The sequence below is a fragment of the Anguilla anguilla genome, chromosome 4 (genome assembly GCF_013347855.1).
Source record: "Anguilla anguilla isolate fAngAng1 chromosome 4, fAngAng1.pri, whole genome shotgun sequence".
In the NCBI taxonomy this organism is placed as follows: Eukaryota; Metazoa; Chordata; class Actinopteri; order Anguilliformes; family Anguillidae; genus Anguilla; species Anguilla anguilla.
Genome location: NC_049204.1, coordinates 26,199,076 through 26,222,144, shown reverse-complemented (window position 1 = coordinate 26,222,144; position 23,069 = coordinate 26,199,076). Strand labels below are relative to the sequence as shown.

At 38.3% G+C, this 23,069-nt stretch overlaps 2 protein-coding genes across 5 annotated transcripts in view; one reads left to right on the top strand and one right to left on the bottom strand.

Moving 5' to 3' along the window:
• The window catches only part of flt3 (fms related receptor tyrosine kinase 3), a 43,254-nt gene extending 34,007 nt beyond the window's left edge, over positions 1-9,247 (top strand). For all 4 annotated transcript variants that reach the window (XM_035413751.1, XM_035413753.1, XM_035413752.1 and 1 more), the window contains 7 exons: positions 80-180; positions 2,618-2,736; positions 4,426-4,548; positions 4,889-5,000; positions 6,892-6,991; positions 8,390-8,495; positions 8,779-9,247. In XM_035413751.1, the coding sequence (XP_035269642.1) occupies positions 80-180; positions 2,618-2,736; positions 4,426-4,548; positions 4,889-5,000; positions 6,892-6,991; positions 8,390-8,495; positions 8,779-8,877 (760 nt within the window). In that variant the 3' untranslated portion in view covers positions 8,878-9,247. The remainder of the gene's footprint in view (positions 1-79; positions 181-2,617; positions 2,737-4,425; positions 4,549-4,888; positions 5,001-6,891; positions 6,992-8,389; positions 8,496-8,778) is intronic.
• A 5,195-nt stretch (positions 9,248-14,442) lies between these two features.
• pdx1 (pancreatic and duodenal homeobox 1) lies at positions 14,443-22,776 on the bottom strand. Its single transcript, XM_035413436.1, has 2 exons — positions 22,277-22,776; positions 14,443-14,789 (listed from the first exon to the last, which is right to left on the bottom strand). The coding sequence occupies exons 1-2, from the start codon at positions 22,653-22,655 to the stop codon at positions 14,443-14,445; spliced, it is 726 nt and encodes a 241-aa protein (XP_035269327.1). The 5' UTR covers positions 22,656-22,776.
• Positions 22,777-23,069: the final 293 nt, after the last annotated feature.

The following is a 23,069-nucleotide window of genomic DNA, read 5'->3' as shown; positions in this document are numbered from 1 at the left end:
ATTCAACTGATAAGTAATGAAATAGATAATCAAGTTCAACTACATGGTGAATATTAAAGATGTTTTCTCTGGCCCATAGCCCCTACATACCAATGTTCCCTGCGGTAACCAGAAAGCCCGAAACTCAAGAGCTCCTCAGTTATAGCACCAGCCCGGACCCTCCGGAAGTCTTGTGTCACGGTCAGTCTGGGGTAACTGGGAATTCAGAAGCTCAGCTCCTACTTTCCTTCTATCCTCTCTGTCTTTTTAGTACCAGAGGTTCTTGCTAATAATAGAAGTTTCAGAATGTCCATTGCCACAGAGTACCGACTGCCACAGCACTGTTGTTCGTTATGCCTCTCAGAGCTCACCTTTCTTTTGCCCAGACATCAGATTTTGGTTTCTAAAATGGGCAATGTAATTGCTTTATATATATATATTTGCTGTACCAAATATGTTCTGTTTGAGTGACAGTAAGTTTAATAAAAGCCAGTGTCAAACTAGCTAGCTAGTTGGGAACTTCTTTTTCTTGCAGGCTAAATATTTTGCTACTGAGTTAATTAGCTTCACGCAATGCTTGATTTGGATTGTAACTTAACAGGATTGTACGTAAATTACAGCTAAACGTCTGCAGTTGAGGCCAAAAGTTTACATACACCTAGGCTAAAGATATTCAAACTCAGTTTTTCACAACAATTTCATGTTACCATACATTTCTTTTGGCAAGTCAATTGGGGCATCTACTTTGTTCACATCAGAGGTAATTTTAAAACAATCGATTATATACAGATTTATTTCAGCTTTAATTCACAAATATCAGAATTACAGTGGGTCAAATGTTTACATACACCAAGTTGACTGTCTCTTTAAACAGTCTGGAAGATTCCAGAAATTGATGTAACAACATTTTTGAAGCTTCTGATTGGCCAGTTGTCCTAATTAGGAGTCAATTGGGACTTAATTTGCACCTGTGGCTATATTTAAGGGCCTACCTCTAGAGCTACTGCCTTTTTGCCCTTGGTACCATGTGAAAATCCAAAATCCAAACTCAGCCAAGACCTCATGAAAAAAATAGTGGATCTCCACAAGTCCGGTTCCTCCTTAGGAGCAATTTCCAAACAACTGAAGGTACCACAAGCATTTGTACAAACAATTGTATGCAAACATAAAAATCTTGGGACCACACAGACACTGCATCGTTCAGGAAGGAGGCATAAATTAACTCCCAGGGCTGAATGAACTTTGGTCCGAAAGGTTCAACTGCACCCCAAGACAACAACAAAGGAACTGGTGAAGGAGTTGGAGGCATCAGGTACCAAAGTATCTACACCCACCATTAAGAGAATCCTAGGAAGAAGCCCCTACTCCAAGACCGGCATAAAAAAGTCAGAATGAAGTTTGCAGGTGATCACCAGGACAAAGACCTAGCCTTTTGGAGGAGTGTTCTCTGGTCAGATGAAACAAAAATTGAACTGTTTAGCCATAATGATAAACGCTATGTATGGAGGGAAAAGGGTGAGGCTTTTAATCCGAAGAATGCCATCCGAACTGTGCAGCATGGGGGTGGCAGCATCATGTTGTGGGGGTGTTTTGCTGGAAAAGGGACTGGTGCATTCCAGAAAATAGATGGCATCATGAGGAAGGAGGATTATCTAGAAATACTGAAGCAACACCTCAAGACATCAGCTAGAAAGTTAAAACCTGGTTGCAACTGGGTCTTCCAGCAGGAATGGTTCTAAGTATACCTCCAAAGTTTTAACAAAATGACTTAAAGACAACAAAGTGAAAGTATTGGAGTGGCCATCACAAAGCCCAGCCACAGACCCATTGAAAATCTGATATAGTACATAAAAGCTGAAATAAATCTGTCTCTTGGCTATTATTTTGAAATCTCTTATTTTTGAATGATCTCTTATGGAAATAAAGTAGATACCCTAATTGACTTAACACAGGAAACGTATGGTAACTTGAAATGTGTGGAGTTGTTAAAAATTGAGTTTGACATACTCCTATGGACATACTGCTATATTTAATAATTGCATTTAAAAACCTTTACTCAAAGAAGAGTGACATGGAATTGTCCTTTTTTGGAGCAGGCAGGTAAAATCAGAGGTCCAAAGTATGGGCCAGCATGGGATCAGTATGGACTGGCAGCAAATTAGTCAGCTGTTCCTCAGATTATATTTTCACATTTTATATTTTCTTTTTGTCACAACCCAGCTCAGTGATTGGAACAAGAAGGGAGACACCAGAAACTAAAGATTCAAAACTCAAGTAAATATAATGAAAGAAATAATCAGCAGAAAAGTACATAATGCAAATTATAGGGTATGTAGGGAAGTAAATCAGTAATGTAGGTGAGTGGGCACAGTGAAATGTACACTGTAGAAGTGCATAAGTGAACAAATGTAGAACACAAATGGAGCTGTTTCGGCTGGGAGGAACAGAGCAAGCTCAGTGAAAGTCCTGCTTTTATGCACCAGGATGCACCACGCCCATGTGTTTCCAAATAGCTGTAATGATTTCCCAGCCTCCACCTGCCAACTTACAAAATAGACAAGACAGGGGGAGAAAACCACAGAAACACCAAGCACATGGAGACATGGAACCTCACTATATATTGTTTGATGTTTTGCAGGGATCTATGAAGAAACAGATTTATCATATGAGGATGAGCTGCAGGTGCTGACCTATGATGATCTACTGAGCTTTTCTTGCCAAGTGGCCAAGGGAATGGAATATCTCTCCTCAAAAAATGTGAGTTGAGAGACGCACTACGCCCTGCATACCCTACAGCAGTGAACACTACAAAACCTAATATAGTGTGTACAGTACAACTCATTTATATTTCTGAAATACAAATTAAATACACCCACACTTACAGAGTTCCGCTTTCGGCATTTTGACCGAGTTTAACGTTAGCTACCTTGCTAACGACACGACAGACTGCGTGTCTTCACTTCCTTCCGGTAGGTAGCGTTACCGGTCGTATAGAAAGTGGCACAAGATAATGACTTCTTTACGGAAGGTATGTCGCAGGGTTTGTGGGCTGCTAGTGTGGTAGTGTAACCAAAGAATAAGAAAAAATCATTGGACAGTGCACGCAATGTTATTAAGAACAGTTGGACAAACTAATTAAGTTGAAGACGTCACATATAGTTGCTTAATTGCATGCAACATTTCTAGACTTTTATTAAGCAAATCCAACAATTTCATTTATTGAGCAAATCCAACTATTTATTTTTTCAGTCTAATTCATAATGCTGCGTACAACCTCTAGCCAACATTTTGTGTGTGTGCAGTATAGTAACTAGCCAACGTTTTCCAGTACCATGTCTGTAGTTTCTATTTCTAACGTCAAGTAGCTACAATTGTAGGATAGCTGTATTGCCATAAAAGTAAAGTGACTTGAAAGAATTTAGGAAACATTGGGTAGTATTGCTTTGGAATACAGCTTGTTTAATTTGTGTGAGTCAATATATCCAATATTGTTTCATGTAACTTGACACAATTTTGATATCAATACTTTTAATGGCAGGCCTAGATTTGAAGTAATGACTTATAGACAATGCTTTGTATGTGTGAGTAACTTGGCCTTTCTGTATGTTGAAGACATATTAATAAGTGTCTCGGCACAAACAGCAATGTCAGGTTCATGTAGTTTCCTCTGTTATCCACATTTTCACTCTCAAATTTTCACTCTCGTTAATTTTTGGGTCGTCAGCTCCTGACAACCCAATAACTAAATCGCATTAATCAACCTCTAGAGAGTCACGGTTTTCCCGCTCCATTTCGTTATGCTTTGCCAGTTGGATATGTGCACCTTCACCAATCAATTTTGAAATAAATCAATTTTGAAATCGATCAATTTTAACATTTCCCAAAAGACTCAACTGCACGGTTGTACATGCTCCTTCGATTTTGCACAAATCTTAAGAGACTTGTTGAAATTACATCAAATCAAAGCCATCTCTCACAAACTTTAAACATCCACCTCCCGCAGCAGCGCACTTAAACACACATGACCAGCAATACATGCGATTCATCAGCCAGCTCTCTGCTGGCTAGCCACTCCACCTTGTAGGACCATGAGTTTTTAAAACTCCAACTTACCGAGCCCACTCGCTGGACCATCAGTCTTCCCTCTGCCTTGACTCACAGTCTTTCTAATTTAAGGACTGAAAAGAGTCCCACAGAATCCTATCCAGGATGTTTACAAAATCTAACAAAAACTGAGCTAGTTTAAACTAACGTTAGCTAGATAGTTAAATCATTAACGTTAGCAATTAGCTAGCGATTAGACTTGCAATACAAATCACCACCGACAATGCATAAAAATTCAAGAAAAATTCAAGACAGCGACTCAGTAATTGTCATTATTCACTTCATTCCAATACTGCTTTCATTCCTGTTGTGATTAGGCTGATTTCTGTTTCTCTCTAAAAGTGTATTCATCGAGATCTGGCTGCAAGAAATGTGCTGGTGAGCCACGACAAAACTGTGAAGATTGGGGACTTTGGCCTTGCAAGGGACATAGTGAAGGACTCCAACTATGTTGTCCGGGGAAATGTAAGTGCTGTTAAGAACATTACATTACAGGCATTTAGCAGACGCTCTTATCATGTGTGAGTGGACCACACAACCTGTGTTGTTGGAATATATGCTTGATGACCATGTGTTGATGTTTTATATGTGAATGTGGTTGTTTTAGGTGTTCAGGGATGCAAGCGTTGAATGTATGGAAATGGCTGTATCTCAGATGTGGGCGTGGCTGTGTTTTATGTCCAGGTGTGTCAGCCTTTCATGTACAGGTGTTGTTGTGTCTGAGAGTTTCAGTTGTGCATGTGCCAGATCTTATTGCAGGTGTGGATGTGTCTTTGTCTCAGTTGTGGTCATGGCTTTGTTCCAGGTGCGGCTACCTGTGAAGTGGATGGCTCCAGAGTCTCTTTTCGAGGGAATGTACACCATGGAAAGTGACATCTGGGCTTATGGAATCTTGCTGTGGGAAATATTCTCTCTGGGTACATAAAATTCCCAACACATACACACACACACACATGCACATGCACATGCACACACACACACACACACACACACACATAAATACTTCCATACTTATGCAGACATACAGTACAGGCTTATGTATTAGGCTGGAAACATACTTGATTTAAATTACGCAAGCATGTATGCAAAATGGCTGTCCTTTGTGTATCTTTTAAACTTCCAGTTCAACAAAAAGTAAGCAGACGAGCATGAGAACAATGTTGCCATTTTGCAAAGTGGGAGGTAGAGGGGTGGGACGGTAATTAAATGAGTGAAATCTTATCTACCTTAAGTTTGTTTTAAAACCACAGGTAGCCTAATACTTTTAGCCTGTAGTCCAAGTAAAATAGGCACTAAAGTTGTAAGAAATATGGCAAAGAAGAAGGAGTTAGCCTTAGCCTTAGACATGATGGGCCAAGTAAGCATTGTGGCAAGAAGGTTATTCCCAGTGAGAAATTCCAAAGAAGGTTTAGATTTCCAGGTGCAGTGTTCAGTACGCACTCAGAACGTTCCAGATAATGGGCAGTAATGGGAGAAGACCAGGAATAACAATACTAATCAACCACTAGAGTCTTTGCTAAGCACCTTGATTAGTAGAATCAGCCCTTTCTTGATAAGACGGAGGACCCCATCTCTAAAACATTAAAATTTAATTAAGAAAAATTAAAAAATTAAAAATTAACAGCTTGATAAAATTCTGTGATTGCAGTTGAGGTTTGAATGAAAACCAGCATACACAGTGGTCCCCCAGGACCGAGATTGAGAACCGCTATTGCATTTACAGTACTGGAGTAATTCTAAAGTGCAAACACCCAAAGGCGTTTACTATCCAGCTGTAGGGGAGACCGGGATCGGTTGTGCCCCATTTTGTCTCTTACATGTTTGCTAAGAGACCAGACCACTTGCTCAAGAATGACAGCATTTTCAAATGAATAACCTGCTACTGCCTATTAACTTTAGTGATGATTTCATTCAATCGCTAACCTGAAAGGCACAATTTGACTTCAAACGGGTGTTGAAAAAGGACAACTGCTCCACGGGGTTGCTTGTACCCGTGGGTGGTGTCAGTTGTGCCATTACCTTAAAGATCCAGGAAGCTGAAATCTGAGATCTTTGCTGATGTGTTGTTTTAATACTTTTTTGCATTCACAAATGACAGAGGGATATTTTAAAACGATTCTTGCAACAAAAAAAAAGAAAAATTCTAGTGCCAAAATTGGCTAATCTTAATGCTACAGCATACATTCATATTCTAGACTATTCTATCTTTCCCCAACTGTTTGCATAAGGCCCCTTTCTGTTTCAGCAATGCCCCCGGGCACACAGAAATATAGAAATGGTTTTGTCAGGAACAGTGTGAAAGAACATGACTGGCCTGCACAGAGCCCTGGCCTCAACCACTTCAACACCTTTGGGATCAATTAGAAAGCCAACGGCAATCCAGGCCTAATTGTCCAACCTCACTAATGCTCTTCAGGCTGAATGGAAGCAAATCCCTGCATCAAACCTCCAGCATCTAGTATAAAGCCTACCCAGAAGAGGCTCGGTTTTTATAGCAGCAAAGAGTGGACCAACTCCATATTACTGCCCATAATTCTGGATGAGATATTGGATATCAGGTGTCCACATACTTCTGGCCATGTAGTGTACACAATCATAAAAAAGTGAATTTATACTTTGTTTCTTGTTTTGTAGAGGTTTCAGTTTTGTTCTGATTATTTTTTATTTATTCTGGCGACAGTACTCACAGTTTTACCCATGCGCTTCCATACACAGAGATGAACATTCATGAATAATACTTGACATACCCCACAGCAATACATTTTTTTTAACAGCTTTACTTATTCTCTCTCTCCTGTTCTCTCTCAGGTGTTACACCATATCCAGGGATGAAGGTGGATCAGAATTTCTATGCCCTGATCCAAAATGGGTTTCAGATGGACCGGCCATACTACGCCAGTGGGCCAGTGTATGTGTTTAAAGCTCTAGCAGCCAGCTGAGGCTCTGTAACACACCTATTCACTTCAGGTCCATAGCATATTTGACCACACCAGTGATTTAGCTAGGAATTCTTTTTGACTATTAGCCCCCCACTCGCCCCACCTCTACTCTCACACATGCGCACAACACACACACACATAGACACACTGTCAACGATCAATGATCAAATGATCAAATTTAGTATAGAACTGGAATAATAATTTAAAAAACAGTTTCCTACATTAGAAGACAAAGCCTACCAATTTCGCCACACAGATTTCAGTGCAGCACTCCTAGCACGATTGCAAAATTAGCAGCAATGTGGTTCAGCTCGCATCGCAGTGCCATCGTCCGCTTGTTGTTACTACCAGGAGTGTTTGATTACAATGACAATGTCAACCAATTGCAAAGCTAAAATATAGCCGCAAGCAGCAATTGGGTGGTTCAAGCCCTGTAATTTTAAATGTTATCATACATTGTGTTATCATTAAAAGTTTGGACACAGCATGCATAGCATGCCATTCTAGGTGTTTTTATAGTTGAAGAGAGATTATGGTATAGGCTCTGCCTGATGTACAACAGTATTGAATGAGGCTCTGAATTTATTGTGAAGTCAAAAATGGGAATGAAATCTCTTGTTATCTTAAAATAGGATGAAAGAGATGCAAGGATTTCAAAAGTTCTTGAAATCTGATGGAAGGTAAAAGCATGGATTTATATCTTTGGGTCATTACTGAAAAAGTTTGTGCACCCCTGTTTTACACCAACAATACAAGCATTTTGTTGCAATTTAAAATGTTAAAAAATGAAATAAAAGTGCATCTGCACTCACACTCCCTCTCTTTCTTTCCCCTTCCCCCTTCTTCTTCCCCCTCCCCCTTCCACCTCCCCCTTTCCCTTCCCCCCTTCCCCTCCCCCTCCCCCCCTTCCCCAAACAAAGTTCAAAATAAATTTCCCCCAACACAATATAAAGGAAACACATTACTATAAAGACACACAAAAACTAAACCAAAAAACCAAAACATATGTAAACAGGTCAGGCCTAAGCAGGGCCTACAGAAGACTAACTCTAGGCTACTACAAGTAGTCATCTTTTTCCTGATCTAAATAAGAATGGGGAGTCTTCTGCATGTTTCCTACTCTGGCCTAAAACATAACAAAGACATGCGCATAAAAGAAAAAGAATGATTCCTGTCCAACAGATGGGTTGGACCACCCCCTTACCTATATAGATTCGTATATAGCTCTGTATAATCAATAGTCATCTGTATAATCAATAGTCACAACTGAGCATCACTTTACTATACACTTATTTACACCTGATGAGTTTGTGAAACTAATAAAAGATAAATTAACATATAACATTTTTATGATATTCTGTCTCCAGGTACCAGGTAATGCGACTATGCTGGGCACTGGAGCCCCATGCACGCCCACCATTCTCAAAACTGGTGGCCTTCATGGAGACTGAGCTGGAGGATGTAGAGGAGAAGGTGAGACTGACTGAGAATCTTCCCTGCCCTTAGTGTACTGTGGAGCAGCCATGTTGAGCAGTGGTCAGAGTAAGAATGTGAAGTAGTACAGACCAGCTGAGCAGAACAGTCATTAGTATTGAGCAATAGTCTGTATGGAGTAGCAGTGTAGACCATTGGTTAATCTGTAGTGATCAATGTGGAGCAGTGTGGACCAGTAGTTAGGGTCACAATATGAAGCAGTGGTCAATGCAGAGCCGTAGTCTTTCTATTCATTCCTCTGACAGTGACTCTTCTTCCTCAGCTGTACTCCAACATGACAGGAAGCAAATCCAGAACTTACAAGAACATCCTTCAGACCCCAAGCAGCATGTCAGAGAACGTGAGACTAGAACATCATTAGACTCAATTCCATCTCCATGGCAATACCAGTGCTATAGCCTCAGAGTAAACTTTCTTTCCCCTCATATGCAAACACACACCGCATGCATATTAACCCTTTAACTGGAGGGAAATCATTCAAGGGTGGCCACAGACTCAGATAAACCTGTCAGGCTCATGTAAACAAATCAATTTAACAGTAGTAAGTATTTACGATGTATACCTTCAGATATTAATTGATTTTGTTATGTCCATATGATATAACAATAATTAGAGCCCGACCGACGCCAGATTTTTGGGTCCGATGCCGATCCCAATTTTGGAGATTCCTAGCCCACCGATTACCGATGTTTTGACCGATATTTTGTCAAAAAGTGCAACATTTTCAAATCAATTTGAAAAACTTATATTTTAATAAAGTTTCTATATTTAAGAACATTTAACGTAAGCAAACAAAAATAAACACAAATAACTTTTTAGATAAAAAAATGTAAAAGATGATATTAAATTAAATATATATATTAACACCATCTTTAAGAGTGTGAAATCAAAATAACTCCATTAACCTTGCTTTTACTCCTTTCTTTTAACATGGCTTAAAATGATCCACGTTATAAGTGTTTTATCGGCGTTTTTACTGTCTGGTTAGCTTGCTACGATGACGCCTGACTAGATGACACACTCGCTTGCAATAACGCGTTGGCTATTGACACAGCATCATATGGTAGCTAATATTATCTCAGATAAAAAAACAAATGCGTGATGCATTCAATCACCATTTTATTTTGGCTGGTTATTTATTTGAGAATACAGCGATGTCCTCTGGAAATGTAGATCCAACGCTGCTTATGTGCTCACTGCCACTTCATGAAGGCTTGCTAGCCAGCTAGCTTGCTAAAGTGAACCAAATATGTTAGCTAGCTCGCTCGCTTGATAATGAGGATTGATAAACGCATTTAATTAAAAACTTTCACTTAATATACATACCTTTATTGCGGCAATCGAATCTGTGCAGACAAGTCTTGCAGTGGAGAATACTGGATGAGGCTCGAGTGACAAACGTCTTATTACAGAAGTAGCGCGTCAGCTTCTGCAGTTCACACTTGTATTAGAGCTCCCTCTACTGGAGAATTCTAGTAAATAGCAATTACAACGTTCGAACAGACAAGTACAGATACAAAATCAAAATAATCAATTTTGTTTATTATACTTATTTAAAAATCGGGACACATCGGCTGCATAACTGCCAATCCCGATGTCGTCAAAAAAAGTCAAATAATGGCCGATATAGCTGCCAAACCGATATATCGGTCGGGCTCTAACATTAATATGTCAGTTCACAGTATGTTTAAGCATTAAGTAATATCTATGGAATTCATTGTTTCTATGTATTATAAATATGTTATTTTTTTGGAAAATTCAGTATTTGAATGCAATGTGTGCTGAATTCCTCTCCCGATGGAATCAGGGAAAGGGCTGGTGTGAATATGTAGTCATAGAATATCTGAGATACACATGTGTTAATGTGTAGTTTTAGTATATCTGACACATACATATTCATGAGTTGTTACAGTATATCTGAAATACACAGGTGTCAATAGGTAGTTGCCATACATTGGGAATGCAGGTATGCCATCCTGCCAAGTTAAGCCTTGGCGGGGTGTCACGTCCCATACCTATACAGCACAGAGACTTTGCCACTTTTCATGGTTTCCTACAGAAATAACCACATTGACCACAGACCCTCAGCCCTTAAGAACATTATCTATGCCCCAAACTGTTGAGGAAGCACAAAATCATCTATAATGTGATTGAATGCTGGAGCATTAAGATTTGTCTTTGCTGGAACTAAGGGACCAAGCCCAAATCATAAAAAACAGCCCCAGACCTAAAAAAAAAAAAACAGAAGAAATAATAAAATAAACAACATCTGAGCCTTCATTATGTCGCTGCATAAAGTATGTTGTGTGTTTACATGAGGCCAAAGAATAGAAATTAATGTTTAGAAGTGAGAGTTTGTAGTCATAGCAGTTACCTCACTGGGTAGCCCTAAAAAGTGTCAAACTCTCAGTGCTGTATATGTATGTTGACAGAAAACATGTTTGCCACTGAAATAATAATATCCTGTGGCTGAGATCCTCTATCATGACATGAGGGCATCGTGCAAGTGTCCTGAGTTTGATTTGTAAGGATCACTCAGTTCTGTACTAACTAGAGTCCATGCTTGCCATTATTCCATATACAAGTGACTCTGGACCTGGAAGTATTTCAAATGTGTCTGGCCACATGTAATATTTCTAACATTGACCAGGTGTGCTCAAGTACTATTGGATGTTTTTGGATCTCGAGTCCCTCTAGTGGCTGGACCCAGTACAACTTTTTTTACACTTTCATTCAGTTCATTCTGCAATCAAAAATAATTTTAATTGTAATGTTTGGTTTTTAGATGCTTTATTGCTGGTCCCAAAAGGAAGTAAATAGAGAAAATCATGACCAGTATTAATGGGCTGTGAGTGTATGTTAGTGTAGACATGTGTATGTGTGTGCACATGAAGGAGAGAGAGGGGGGGGGGGTGAAAGAGAGCATCAGGGTGTATTTATTTTCCTGTTTGAGAAGTTTAACTGAAGACCAGGTGCCGTGTTTACTCGAAATGTTGCATTTGGTTATTGGTAGAAGCATTTATTTTTTCCATAGATATATCCTCGGTGAGGAGGTCAGTCCACTGCATGTTGCTTTGTTTTTTCCTTGTTTTCCACTTCAGAAGGAGTGTTCTTGGTGACCATTACTGTATGGCAATTAGAGTGATTCTGCTGAGATGGTCAGGAACAGTGGCCGTGGATAAGTTGCCTCACAAGCACAGGGAAGGTGGAATTCAGCAGTCCAAAGAGAGGGATAGTTTGTTGTAAGATGTGCTGTTTTTGTGGACAAAGTGGACACGCACCCTATATGATACAAGATATGCATACTGTACAATGCATATAGTTTGATTATATTTCAAAGAACTGTTTAACTTTTCCTGCAATGCACTCTGTCTGATGAAGTAATAAAATGTGTTTACAATATTCATTCTCTCATCATTTTTTACAAAATAACAAATAACAGAACTGGTTGCTTTTTAAGCAAGTAATCTTCAGTGGCAACTGTCATGCTGGGTTTGCAGCATTTTAGATTAGTGATTACACAACAAGGGTTCCCAAAATTTTCTTGCCAGAAAAATGTTCACCAATTCAAGTCCAAGTTACATGAATCTTGACTTGAAACTTGCATACTTTTTGTCTAGTTTCAGCTATGCAGCTTTTGATTGAGCCAAAAGGTAGAATAAATAGGGTGAACCTATGACTCAGCCTATGAATTTGCAACTCGTCATTTGTGTCCAAGTGGTGACAATGGTTTTGATGCATTGTTGATGAAATTGAGTCAACCAATTTCATTTTATGACAATTTAGAGTTTTGTGTTCAAATTAATAAAATGGCAAATAAAAGTTAAAATGGCATTCATGTTTAAGAAAAAAAGTAAGTTAATTACCAATGAATTGTAAATATTGAATACGTCTATCATTAACATGTACTGTAAAACCTAAGTTTGACATGTTTAAAACCTAAATGGCAAGTTTATACTGCCATTTTACATTTTCATAAAATTATGGTGAAACACTAATGTTTAACATTTTCAGTCTTTTCCTCATCCCAAAAATGAATTCATTTTAAATTATATGAAATTATATTAAATCTTTTTTCTCATCTGGGTATAGTTAGGCCAAGTAATTGCCTAGACTATGTTTAATTCTTTACTTGAGGACAAATGGCTATCAATAGTAGCCTTCATAATCCTGCTTCAAATTTTTTATCAAAGTGGGAAGATGATGTTGAGAAGGTATCATAAGGAATGTCGCAAGGCTAATCAGAGTCTATCAGGTAGGCTACTCACAGCTCAAGACAGGTTGACTTCTCAAGAACATTGCAGATTCAATAGAGAAAATGTATTTTCATTGTGGGGTTACTGTAAAGGTAGGTAATTTAACATTTAACATCTCCAATGTTCATTACGAAAGTAAGTCCTACTGCAATGTGTGCAATGTCATTCGTTATATAAAAAAATCAACCTGTCAATTTTTTACAATATTGCTAATTACTAAAAGCATAATTAATGATAGCATTTAAATACTGTATGAGAGCTAGTGTTATCTAGCTAACTAGTTCATAATAGCCAAAGCCTAGATATTATTTTATTGCTAATGTAACCAAAATAAAATGACTTAACTAAATTTGGCTAACTATCGCTATATTTTGCAAGTTAATCTAGCAATTGTAATTGTATTTCTCCAGGTGTACTAGCAAAAACGTTTTAAGTTAGAGGGTGATTTTATTCTTACATTTAGCCTGTGTGTAATTAACTAGCTTGTTAGCTATGTTGTTAGCCAACAAGCTCATTGTGAGCTAGGCTATTCATGCCATTACACATCACTCTGCTGATTACATTCCAGGCATCAGTAATGGCTGATGTAGAATGGCCAGAGCCTTCTAATTATGTAATTGAAAAGAAAATCAATCCGAAACATGAAGAACACAAAGAAGAAAAAAAGAAACATAAAATATAAAATGGGCTTTAAAGTGGTGCTTACATAATATCAGAGAAGTACAGAAATCAATGTTTGTAAACAGTGAGCAGCCATAGCAATTTTTTCTGTGGGAAACCCTGAAAGGCACCAAACTCTGTACAATTAATCTAGGGTATGCCCTGGCAAAGTGAAACGTGGCAAGCTGCATATCTGAACAATTTAATGTAATGTTATGTAATGCTGTGATGCCTGTTGTTCTTCAGTATGGGGTCAGAAAACATCATTGTCTTATCTTCATAGCTATGTGTAGTACAGTGAGAAATGGATCCAGGAGATGCCTGTGTCAGATTATGCCCAGAAGTAAGACGGCTTGCCTTGATCATTGTGAAAGTGCTTTGCCTGTCTGATCTCAGCTGCAGATTTGAGATTGCCCACCAGCAATGGTGTCCCACCAGCCCTACACCCTACACAGGCAGCTATGCCATTTTCTCAGTCCTGTGCAAGCTTTCCAGTTTCTAACTGTCACAGGTGTAGAAAAACATAAAAATGCATAGGACCAAATCCACGTTTACAGGTATATGCCAAGTCACAAATACAAAAATACCTGGAATTAATTTTGGTTAGCTAATTGAGTGAAGTAAATGCTTTTTTCTTTTGAAAGTATACTTGGAGAAATTCTGGTGACAAAATGCTTGCATGCGTGTGTGCGTGTGTGTATGTATGTACATTTACATGAATATGTGCCTGTGTGCATGTGCATATGTGTTTGTGTGTGTGTACTTAAAGAAACAGTTTAAGGAGTTCCCTGGCTGACATCAGCTGGGTGTGGAGCTTTGCATCTGTCCTTGAACTGCTGTCTATCATGGAAGCAGTATGTGGTCTGGCAGCAGGAAGATGATGTCAGAGATTAATATGTTGCCGATACTACACCAAACCAGCGATCTGCTATAGAAATACACAAGCACTAATCATAATCCATAAATTGTCTACAGAAAAACACTAAGCTGCACAGTGCTGGTCCAGCCAGCTATATGCAGAGTGCCTGCGTGCCACTGTTGGGCTGCTGTGCTGGATGTGGGGTGCTCTGGGGGGAGGAGGGGGCAGTGGGTTCTCCAGAGCTGATGGAGGAGTCCTGCTCAGGGTCTCCCCCTCTAGCCCTCTTCTTGTCCTCCTCTTTCTTCCACTTCATTCGACGGTTCTGGAACCAGATCTTGATGTGGCGTTCGGTGAGGTTGAGCATGACGGCCAGCTCCACACGCCGTGGCCGAGAGATGTACTTACTGAACAAGAACTCCTTCTCCAGCTCCAACAGTTGAGCACGTGTGTAGGCTGTCCGTGTGCGCTTATTCTCCTCTGCCTCTACCAAGTAGGAGCCTGACGGAGAACAGAACAGACACAATGTGCCAGACCTCCAGCAACATGTTTAAAAATTACATTTTAAAAAGGAGATTTTATTATTGCTTATATATTTTGGGGGAAAGTATACATATTTATCTTTTGGCTTAATGAACATTTCAATTACAATTAACGGTGGCTCAACAGGAAATAGGCGGTCAACATAGAAAGCAAAATACAGCTAACACTATATGCCCCAACAGTCACTATGAAATATACTGCGCCATTGTGGGAGTTGTACTATAACATTAATAAAGGTGTCTTTCTTTTATTTGGTCAAATTATTCCTTAAGAAAATGGTATGTTTTCAAAATAAAATTCAAAGAATAACTCCAAAAAATTTTGTAAAGCTTTAATTTTGTTTTTCAATTTGATGAAAGTTTGTGTCTCAAAATAAATGGTTTCAGAACATATCTGTTCCAGAATTGCTTGACTTCAATTCAGTATGCTTTCCATGTGATTTAGGAAGGAGGTCTAGAATAAACAAAACATCTCTCTACGTTGGGGCTTTATTGTGGGGCTTTGTGAAGTTGTATCCAAATTCTGTGTGTTCACGTGGTCAGAGGGTACGTGTTTTTAAGAAGAGAGAGTCTGTGATCATTGTCATTATTTCTACAGGAAACCAAGAAAAGTTGCACACTTAGTGCTGTTTTTGTATGGGGTATACTCCACCAACCCCTAACCAGGCAGACTATATACTTACTGTCCAAGTAACAGCTCTCACTGGAAAAATACATAATTTATTGAATTATTCAAAAACATCCATGACATGTTAGAGTGGTTCCAATGCATGTATATATACACTTTTTGTGAGGTTGGGGTGAGTCTTGCTCTGTGCAAATTGAAATCAAGAAGCTGCCTTCCCATTTTTGGTTTCACATGGTCAGAACATTCACATCTTTTTGCGTCATATAGGCTACCTTTGGTACTGATAACATTAGTGTGCATGTTGTTGGGTCTGTGACAAGGTTGTAACTGTATCCATTGTTCAATGTTAATAATAGCCAAAATAGTAAGAAGAAAAAGAAAAACAACAACCACAGCTATTATATTTTTAATTTTTTAATTATATATATTTTTTTATTAGCAGGCTGCAGCTTGTGTTACATAAACAAAAACAAGGATACTTGAGCAATGGATATAAATACACACATATATATCTCTTTAATTAAAATTTCTTAATGTTTCTCAATCGTAATTTAAATTTCTTAACTGCTACTGTTCATTATTGTATTCTAATTTATATATATACGTTATGTGAGAAGTGGCATTGCTTTTAATAGAGGCGGGGTAAGTTATTGCCCTCAGCACAACTGACCTTATCTTCCCAGCTAATCTTTTTATACTTATTTTAGTTTGTAGCCTACTTTAAACTCTAACAGTCAAGCTCATACTCTACCGATAGTCCGCAGATTACAGTTTAAAATAAGATACATTACAATTAATTCACATTTAAACACAAAATGGTACTTGAAAAATAGCGATAACGTAAAAAGAAATCACCCTCCAAAATATGATTACAGCACTCCAGGTTGTTTTTTTGGTTGAAAACAGCGAGGAACAACCCATCCCGATCTACCCTACTATGATTGACCTTTTTTACTTTCTGTAGACTACCTTTAATGGTGTTTCTCATGTTATTTCTTTATCTATGTTTTAATATAATTACTTTTACTACAGTATTCATTGTATAAACTTGTATCCTGTTTGTTTGCTTTCGTTTGTTCTTATTCTTCCCAAATGTGAAGCACTTGACGTTACATTTAATGTGAAAGGTGTTGTGCAAATAAAGTGTAGCCTAGTATTATATTTATAGCATCGACAACAGCATACAAAAATGTGCCGGTGCGAGGAAGCGGAGCCCAATGCAGTGTTAATGTCAATGTGCACTTCTATTAATTGCTGGAGGTAAATAATTACCAATAACTGCATTAACTCAGTAAGCCACTTACGTGAAACAGGACCCAGACTTTATTCAGCTTCGAATCTTTCTGGTGATATTATTCGCATTTTCATCATGGTTAATTTAGGCCTACCTGTGGAGTTCAGATGTCATGATCCTCACTTTTCCTGCGTAATCCAAACTATGGACTGGTTGTGACAAATCCTCAAATTATCTTCCCCATCCCACTCTCTGCGTCCTTGCCTCTCTGTGACCACCTCACTCCCGCCATAACTGCCTCGTTAGCACTACTCTCTTCCCCATCTGCATCCAGCGGCTGGCTAACTTAATGGCTACCTCCTCCGATATGTAACCCCCCAGGCCTACTAGCCTACTGATTTAGTCAGGCATTTAGATATGTTGCTGTGCTCAAGGTCACGCTAACAGTGTCCCACAGGATTAAATGTTAATTTGACAATTATTTGATTGAATGTCGCAATTAAGATGTGGCTAGGCTGTATTAAAGTAGGACATCTGATGCGTATGTGTGTGTGCGTGCGAGCTTGCGTGCGTGCGTACGACCGTAGTCGCTATGCGTATGTGCGAATTTATGCGTGTGTATTTGTTGCTTTGAATTAAGTTTAAGTGTTCAGTTAAAATGTTTTCACTACTATAAAACGTATTTTAATGACGAAACATTCATGAAATCGTCTGCTCATCTGTCGGAGGGACTTGTGCAGCATAGCTACTGAATACCGAAGCTGCCTTTCCTACTGGGAAACATTTTTACTTCACTCAATAATACCATAATTTAATAATCATTATAAAGACGGTAGTCCACAAGGTCTGACGTTTTCAATACAAAAGCAAACTTACCTATAGATTTGTATTGTAAACAAGGACTGTACGGATGTAGGCTGTAACAAAACCAACATAGCCTAATACAATTTACGCTTGACAATTGCCTACGTTGGTAACTATTCTCATTCAGTGTTGTCAAAAAATGTCCTACATTATTTCTGGAGACGTGGTGACTATACGTCCAGCTTTTAATGTGTAACTTTCAGCTAAACATAGCTAATTCAACTAGAGTTTAGTGTATTCTGTTAGGGTATATATGTTTTATTCACATATTTACGCAATTATCGGTGCGGTTATAATAGGTAGCCTACTATAGGCTAATCGTCCGAATACGTTGAAATGTTTCTCAGGTAGGAAATATTATGAAATATTAAAAACAATGTAACGGTAGGCTACAAACAGCTGGAATTACCTGTCTATACCTGCCAAAACAATAGGTAAAAACTTTAAAACTTAAGCTGCATAAATGCTTACGATGGCAACGACATCGTTGCAGTTGCACTAAATAGATTTAGTATAAGAAAGTTAATGTTAATAGGCTGATAAGCCTAGCCTAGCAGTACCATATAACCTGGTACTACCAGTGGTAGTGGTAGTAGCAGTAGCATAGCTGTACAAATACAACTAGGTTGCATATCGATTTTAAGTAGAATGTAATCCAGCAGTGAAATAGGCTATGGAACACGTTTTCACGGAATCAAGGTAAAAAATGTGTCTGTTGTTTTGCTGAAATATATAATATATAATATTATATATATAATATTAATATTATATATATAATATTATATATTATATGTTTTGCTGAAATATATAATATATAATATTATATATATAATATTAATATTATATATATAATATTATATATTATATATTTCAGCAAAACAACAGACACATTTTCCCACAAATTACTAATGGAGTTTTAAACGGGGTTCTACTGAAAACGGGGTTCCAATATCGATATATTTTTTTTTTTTTGTATGTGTTTATAGGTTATATGAAATGCAGTATTAACGAAATTAGGTTTTCAAAAACAAACGAACTGCATTTTTAAAAATACAATGTAAAAAACAGGCTAAGCCCTGAAATAGCCTATGTAAAATAGGCTATAACATGGCAAGGTGGCGATCGAAAGTAGAGACAGTAGGCTACTTCCATAAAATAAGGCTAATGGTCCTCATCAAACTGAGATTTTCTTTTTGATGAGGACTATTAGTTCAGCACTCTCATAAAAGTGCAGTTAAAATACTACTACGTCGCCCAGTTTAACAATCCTGCATGTTTTAGAATGGTTTGTCCTCCAGGCTTTATTATTATTATTATTATTATTATTATTATTATTATTATTATTATTATTATTAGTCATTGAGGTCGCTGAAATCTTTTTATGTTTCTGATCATCTGGCATAATATAAAATCGCAAAATGTTTTGCCTATTTTGGATCATTTTGTTGAAATATAGGCTATTGAAAAAATACATGAAATAAACAGTGTAAATTAATGTGCAAATTGTATGTAGCTAAAATGAACCCGTAGCCTACCTTTGGATCATGAATGGCAAGCAGGAACCAAAGACACGAGTTAGTAAGAAAAGTCGATATGATAATGAATGAGCTTATTGTTGATCCAACTTCATACTGGTCCCCTCGGAATTTTTGTTTAGTTCAATGTAGGCTATGCAAAGTATTTAACAAAAAATTTTGATGAACCCTGGGATGTATTAGGCCTACCCCGTTCAAAAACGTGGTTAACAGCCAATTATAATGTATAATGCAGTAGCAGTAATAATAATAATTATATATAATACATTGTTGTTGTCGTTATTGTGTTTTTTCTTTCGCTGTTGTTTTTATAGGCTTGTTGAACGCTATACATATAGCCTAGCCTATTAATCTTTTCTTGGGGATGTTAAGAAAGTTAATTACAAACATTATATCGGTCTGTTATTTCTGTTTTATTTTATTGACAAAACTCACAATAGTATCACAATAACTCCCGTCCTATAGCAAGCCCTATTACCAAGCCCACTTTTTATAATAAAAATATAAAAATGATTTGTTTCCCTCCTTACCACGCAGTAAAGTGCAAATTCAACTCTAACAGAGTAGATTGGAGTCCAATAGCGGCCTTATTCACTCTGTAAGAGTTGATTTAACACTGAATATTTTACTGTGCCGACACGTCGAAAAGTTGGATAGGTTTCTTGCTGACTAAGACGGCAAAATGACAAAACTATATTAGTGAAAGGCCGAAGGTCTGGCACTTGTTTCTAATAGTGCTGTGTAGGCCTAAAAATAATAATAAATAAATAGAAAATGATCTTTCAAATGTAATAAGTCGATCTCCAAATATGGAGTTGGTTTACCCATAATTTCAAAATTAATTTCAAGAAAGCAAATAAAGCTTGACAAAGAGTTGACATATATTCAAACTTTGTGGATATTTTACGAACATGAATAAAGGAGTAAGACACACTGTGAAACGTTAATCTAATTTAAAAGTGAATTACGCTGTTTATATTTGGCATGAATCGTAGTAAAACAGTTTAACATAAAACAAATGTTGCCTCAAGCCATTAGATTTTACAGTGCAGAAAGGAGATTTAAGGAAAATATGGGTTGTTCCAGATTATTTCGCCGCCTAACTCCTGAACTCCACTTCGTGAAATATTTCCAGGATCAAAATAAATATCCAGCGTTAAACTAACTCTTACAGAGTAGGTGAAAGTCGCTACAACAGTTTTTGGATTTTGCTCAATTTGGACAATATTTAGCCGAACACTACGGAATGTTACTTTAAACAGCTTTGTGTCAGTAGTCAGTATTCAATAACGTTTCAATTACGTTCATAAATTAATCGATTCGGATACAATTTAAACCAAAGTAGGCTACGTGATGTCCAATGTTACATTCATAGGACCTCGTCGGTATAATTATATCAGAGGGGCGGAATAACTGTGACAGTAAATGAAAACGCCCAGAAATGTGCGTATGGAGGCTTTTTTGTACATACTATCGATAATGTTAATCAAGGAAACACATTTCCAGTGGTTAAGTGACCAGCCACATCCTCAGATTATGCAGCATGGGGCGTTATTCATGAAAAAACAGTGCCTAATAATCGAGGCGCAAGCAATTTCGTAACTTACCGTAAAGTGAGTTGTGGTAGGGTATCGAAATCGATTAGGAAAGCTGCTTTTGTTTGTTTCTTAACACCCAAGTAAGCTTTTACAAAGCAAACAGCCTACCATACAGACCAATATGGTGTGCGCGTGTTAAACATGCCTATGACCAGGTGGCTGTTTCTTTTCCATTAATCACTCATCAGAAACTGAGGCTATGTCAACGCAGCAAGCAAATTAGTTGAACAAAGTGAACATTAAACAGTGAACTAACTTAAAACGTCAAACACGTTGATGAGAAAAAATTATTTATTTAATAAATATTAAACACAATTTAAAACGCCTAAAGTCCCCCAAAAAGAGTGTGATTTTACGGTTTCACCGTTTTCAACACCATCTAGTGATCTTAATCTCCAAATGTGAAGCCCTCTCCATGACATCCCAACCCTCTCGTTCTCTCTTTAGATGGCATTCTGTAAACATATAACAAGCAAAAAAGCACGTTGTTCATTATAGAACTCAGAGGCGGCATAATTGTAATTATCTGCTACATTTCTACAGACGGGAACATCAAGTTATTTTTTGGTCTCCTAGCAAATATGTGTTGCTAAAATTCACTGAGAAAAGCATACTTTTCAGGGACAGAGAACTGCATAAAATGATGTGTGAATGGATTTACTGTAAATAAAAATGCCTTATATCCGAAAATTACTTTCGGAACGGATTTTTTAGGCCTACTTACCTTGGTCAAAAAAGTTTTTCAGAAGTATTTTCCTATGAAGGTTGTCGAATTGCTCCGTTCTTTCGGCACGCGGCAGAGGACTGAATTGCACGTGTACAACCCGGAAATGGCTACTGTAGCAGCAGTGTACAAAAAAGTTATTGACCGTGTTATATTTATCATTTACCTTTATAGCGACTCTACCCTACTAGCTACATATGGTCCCTACTGAACTGTTAAGAGTTGAATTTTCTCTAAGACTGGACATTTTACTGTGTATAGGCTATCTACAAGTAGGATAATATGGATTATTTTGCACGTTAACGTGTTTAACAAAGCTCCCACTTGAAATAAAGGAGGTTTTGCATGCCGTCCAAACTTAGGCTGTATTCTAATTACCAAAAATCATGTTTCACTTAAAGTTTTTGCTCCTGATAAAGGTTTCCGGCTATGTAAATTTGCCTGTGCTGACATTTTAGCCTAAAACGCACTAAAAGCATGGATGAAATGATTATTAAAATCTGTTATTCGCATTGCCTTGCTCCGCAGTTCTAAACTGAGGTTGGTCGAAATTAGTTTTATATTGCACCGAAATATTTAAAATAGCAGTGATCAATGATCACTTTAGTAGCATTTGAATTTGTAGAGCAGCGCTAGACCGTGCGTGGCGAAATATTTATTGTGGTAGCAGTAGTAAAAAAAAATAATTTAAAAAAATGCAGCAGATGCAGTAGGCTACAGCTGTGTTTGTTTCTGTTGCCGTTTCCGGTTGGCATTATAGCGTGCGTCTTTGACCTTAACTTGTGATTTCGAAAAAAAATCACAGCATGTCCCATCACTGGCCTACACATCACCAGAGTATGTGAACCAGTCTCGCAAATTACCTGCCCACTGTCCTCTCCAGGCGTGCGCATGAGACTTGGTTGATTTCATCCAAGGGAAGGGCAGCTGGTACCGGCTCCTTTCGCTGAGCATCGCCAGATTTGTCGGGTCTCCGTATGCACCGGCCTGCTGGATGGGCGGCTGCGACGCCTGTGAATGGTGCGTCTGCGGCGCCTCCGGGTCTTCCCGAATCAGAGGCATTTCGTATGGAACGATGTCAGGAAGGGGCGAGTGGTCCAGCGCGCCGAGAGTTGGCGTGGCGTACACGGACTGAGGCTGTCGGCCCATGTAAAGGCAGGGTGGCGGGCTGTGGTTATAATTATCGCCATGGGGTCTATGGTAAAATGTCCCATGAGTGTAGTAATTCTCTTCCCTGTTCATGGCTGCCGATGACTGGAACTCTGCGGGTGCACATGTGTCTCTGTGCTGCCGACAGAAACTCCTGCTGTACCTGCTGAGACCTCTGGCTGGTGCGGCTAAGGGCCCATAGGTGTGTCTTTGATGTCACGTGACCCCAGTTGCATTTGCCCATAGGCTTATTTTTTTATTTTGCTACAGAACCACAGTAAGTTTCTTGTTTCTCCCTCAGCAGCGCCACGATTCGACAATAATTGAAAATAATTGACTATGTGCCAATCAATTCCTTCAGCAAACACCAGTGTTTGCATGCGGTTATATCTGCGATCCCCCAATGAAAAGACAGGCAGGCCAGCACGGGAATCCATGGATGGTCTGACTAATGCCACTGAACGACTAAACACCAATCTCTCTGATAGTTTCTACAGAACAGCGAGG

Coding starts and splice junctions, on each gene's coding strand:
- pdx1 (XM_035413436.1), bottom strand. CDS start 22,655: ATGAACAGGGAAGAGAATTACTACACTCATGGGACATTTTACCATAGA. Junction 14,790..22,276: donor CTGGAGAGGACAGTGGGCAG/GTAATTTGCGAG, acceptor GTTCTCCGTCAG/GCTCCTACTTGGTAGAGGCA.